Here is a 4,250-nt window from a genome sequence, read left to right as displayed (position 1 = left end):
AGTAGTAGTAGTAGTAGTAGTAGTAGTAGTAGTAGTAGTAGTAGTAGTAGTAGAAGCTTTTTCCAAAACCTGCGATGACTTCGGCCTATTTATTTCCACCAAGAAGACTGAAGAGCCGCACTACTCAGCCCCAACAGCTTCACTTACAGAGCCCACAGTTATAATCAACGGCCACAGACTGGCAGTAGCAGGTACGTTTGTCCTTTTTCAGTAGACCATCACGATGGGTTAATGTCGACGAGGAAGCGGCCTAAAGAAACACTAGAGCGAGCACAGCCTTCTGCAGACTAAAGGGCAAGGTATGAGAGCGAGGACAACTGAGCCTTTTGACACAAGGCTTATAGTATATAAAATAAGTCGTTCTGATCTACACCAGCGAAACGAGGACTGCTTACGCCGGCATGCCAAACAGGTCAGTACCTTCCAGACCATATGTCCCAGGACCCTACTCCGTGGCAAGTGGCACAACAGAGTCACGGACACTGAGATGCTTCAGCGGGCCGAGACGGAGAGCTTTTACCTCATCCTGCTGCAGTCCCAGCTCTAGGTTGACTGGCTACGTTCACTGTTTGGACTACTTTCGCTTCCCAAAAAGGCTGTCTATGATGAGGTGATTTCAAGCAAATACTCTTTCGCCGGACAGGAAACTTAAAAGCTATAAAGATTAGCTTAAGGCATCCCCAAAGCTATGTTGTATTTCCAATACTACCTGAGAAAATGTTGCTCAAGACACCACCCACCCTACCCCAGATCCCCTCTCTGCTCTCTTTAGTAAGATCTGGAGTTGCTGAGTTTGAAGAGAGACACATCAGGTTTAGAGCAATTGAAAAAAAATTGAGAGAAATTAGGTCTATTCATTGTGAGACAGTGCATTTGGTGTGGCACCCACAAAGATCCAACAGATTCTCTTTTTCTTTTGTTTTCCAAGCAGGAATAAACTTTTGTTTTTTGTTACCTTCTGAAACATTACAATTCTATGTCATTAGTCCCTAAATGCACATTTATTTATTCTCTTCACAGGTAGAACCGCCAACTTTGTATATTGATGCTTTGCACCTAGGCGTTTCTGATGTATCTGTGACTCTTTATAAGCATGGATTATGACCAAAGCAACTAATAAATGGTATATATTTACAGTTAGCTAAGGTCTCAGGAAGCATACCTTATATAAGTCAAGTTCATCCTTGTATTTTCGTTAGGTATAAATAAACTTTTATCAGCTCAACTTCTCGGATGGGTGTAGTCATGCAGACCTGACTAATACATTTTTTATAGCAAAAATCATATCCAATAACGGCAAACAAAATTAATTCAGCTCGTCGTTGGGCGGCGCCAAAGGTAGGTCCTTCCCCTCTTTTGTACCCCCCCCCCCACCAATGTGCGCCCTTTTACTTTTCCCTTTCAATTAATGACCTTTTTTTCGTATAATAATATGTACTTCTGCCTATTCAAATTCAAACGTCGACTAATTCAATATCAATGAGGAACACTGTTGAAACCAATTAGAGCAATAAATACTTGTTTGAACCTTTTCTAGTTGACGCGCACTTTTGCCACTTGAAAGAGATTAACACGTTCTTTCCACCCACATACATGAATTTCGAAGCAGGGAATTAAATCAATTAATACTTGTCTTTACCCGGATGACGCAACCATTCACCTTAATTACCTTTAGAGGACGTATATCGCCCAGTTTGGCGTAGAGACTTACCGTAAAGAACTGCCACGCCCGCGTCACTCCGCTGTTGCAGCATGGGCGTGATGAAGCTCCACTGGTTGCTGGCCTTGTCGTGACGTTCTGCGCTGTTGAGCCGGTACACTCCATCGTAACCTCCCACAGCATAGATATGGCCTTTGAGGACTGCAGTTCCCACATAGCATCTGTATAGATAGATAGATAGATAGATAGATAGATAGATAGATAGATAGATAGATAGATAGGAAAGGATAGGGTGAGGGAAGAGACGAAGACGGATGATATAAATTATAAATGGAAACAGTTGTTAGTAATAATGAAAATAATTTCTCATAGGCCTTGTAACACGATTGTAGTTCACGACGTGATAATGTCTCATTTTAACCGAAGCAAAATAGTTTTTTCTTTAATGAGAAGCGGACACTTCATTTCAGTTAGGCCATTCTATGTTAACGTGGATGGGGTGGGGTATATAATACGGTTTCATAGATGGCTCATTTCGTCCAATCCACCACGGACTGCGAATCAACAGCTTTTACATAGGCAAAATGTTTGGCACTCTCAAGAAGGCTTATTGCACAGGCTTTTATTACCTGAAACGTTAGCCGTTTTTCACTGTAAAAACGATGTTCCTTCCTCTTCAAAAGAGATAGCTTACAGATTGTGAAGAACATGCTCGATCTGCAGCACGCTGCAGCTCCGAGGTTTCTCAAAAGTGTGGGTTTACTTTAGACTATCCTTTTCTCTTTTTTCTCTTACCCCCTTTCAATGCAAATTGTAAGATCACGCTGCGGCAGATATGTACCACCAAAAACAGAGAAAAAAAATATAAAAGAAGTTTTTTAAAATCATTTAGCGTAAGGCTTTTGTCTAAATGAGCATAGATGTGCGTTGCTCTTTAGAGTAGTATGTATCTATATAACTCCAAAGGTCCTGTGATTGAATTCCTGCATGTGGTTGAATGATGCATCTGATGTGAATGTACATTTTGTCAGCTTTACTTCTCTTTTCATACTGAATTTTAATGAGAGAAATATATAATTTAATTTTTTTTAAATGTATACCTGCATGTGTTTTTACGGTCCTGTACAGCCAAGAAAAATTTCCCATTGGGATAATAAAGTATTATCTTATCTTATCTTCTTAATGTGGGCGTTTTACGGGCCCCATCAACACGCTAAAGATGTATCTGATTCACAAAACGTTTGAGGGTGTCTTTAAAGCTTTCCTTCTGTCCATAATAAAGCAGCACTACACTTTGCAGCTCCCCACACAATGCTCATTAGGGTCAGATGAACGCTAGAAATACATGATTCATAAGTGGACTTGCTTTCGCTTCAGAATGGTGTGGTTGATGGGAAAGCTGCCTAAAAGAGCACACGTACCGGTGCCTTGCCAATTTCAAGGTTGAGAGCATTCAGGAGTGCTGTTAATGTACTGTCTGCGTTTTTATTTTGCAGATTTAGTAGTGCCTGACGGATGACAACTACATAATAACCTTTTGATGATGGTAGGTAGCACCGACATCAAGGAGAAGGAGCAGCCCACAACATGGTGAGTACCGACGGTCCGTAAGAGATACTGACAGCGAGATCAATAGGAAGATAGGCAGCTAAAAAGGGAGCCTTATATGTTTGATAGGGGAGACAGAGAGCAAGGGAGGGATACACATGGGTGAGTGTGTAGGAGACGAGAAGAGGAAGCAAATTGGGAGAATAGAATTCGGACAGGATTGTACACAGGCTGATTAGGATATTGAGAGAGAGAGGGAGAGAGAGAGAGAGAGAGAGAGAGAGAGAGAGAGAGAGAGAGAGAGAGAGCGTAGAAGGATGTAAATCGTTTCTAACAACCAACAACCAGCGAACTATTCTTTTTCGTGAACCAAGTGAACATAATCAGGGCGAAGCGAAAGAAGTGGTAAAGAGGAAAGCAGCTGAAGATTTCAAGGATTAGTGTATGGTGACATACTCAAGCCTGTTGGACATACAGGAGAAATATGAAGAGTTTAAATCGATTGCTTTAATAGAGAATGATTGTGTCTCTATTGAGGGGTCGCTCGCTATTCCAATGTTAGAAAATCCATTGCTCGGCGAACAAAAAAGGTAAAATCGCTCGCTATTCCAGGGTCCTCCGTACTTTATACTCGTTTTGACCACCCTTTTCTCCTCTCATCCATCTCCTACGTTCTCTCTGTTGCGCCATCTCCTATCTTTCTACTGCTCCCTTTTCACCTCCCAATCCAACTGAATATTACTTTGTCACTTCTCTCTAACGACACATCTTCCACCCACGTATTACCCGCCCACCTCTCTCCCTCTCCCTCTCTCTCTCCCTCTCTCTCTCTCTCTCTCTCTCTTTCTCTCAGTCCCACTCATTCCTCCTCTCCTTCTTTCCCTGCCTCTCATTCTCCCTTCTCTCTGTGTCTCTCCCTCCACCCCCCTCTCTTTTCTCTCTCCTCAGCCATAGTTAAATGCCACCCTGTCTGTATACCTTTACGGTGCATTCGTCGAAGATCTGACAGCATGCAAAAAAACGAAAGCAAACACACACACAC

At 42.2% G+C, this 4,250-nt stretch overlaps 1 protein-coding gene across 1 annotated transcript in view; it reads right to left on the bottom strand.

The window, feature by feature from the left end:
* The window catches only part of LOC101853046 (kelch-like protein 10), a gene marked incomplete at its 3' end in the record, with an annotated part of 88,790 nt that overhangs the window by 27,104 nt on the left and 57,436 nt on the right, over positions 1 to 4,250 (bottom strand). Inside the window, 1 exon segment of the mRNA XM_013081495.1 lies at positions 1,712 to 1,881. Coding sequence (XP_012936949.1) covers positions 1,712 to 1,881 — 170 coding nt within the window.

Source organism: Aplysia californica, unplaced genomic scaffold (assembly GCF_000002075.1).
Source record: "Aplysia californica isolate F4 #8 unplaced genomic scaffold, AplCal3.0 scaffold00007, whole genome shotgun sequence".
Classification (NCBI taxonomy): Eukaryota; Metazoa; Mollusca; class Gastropoda; order Aplysiida; family Aplysiidae; genus Aplysia; species Aplysia californica.
Note: the sequence above shows the minus strand (reverse complement) of the source record. Positions and strands in the feature narration are given on the sequence as shown.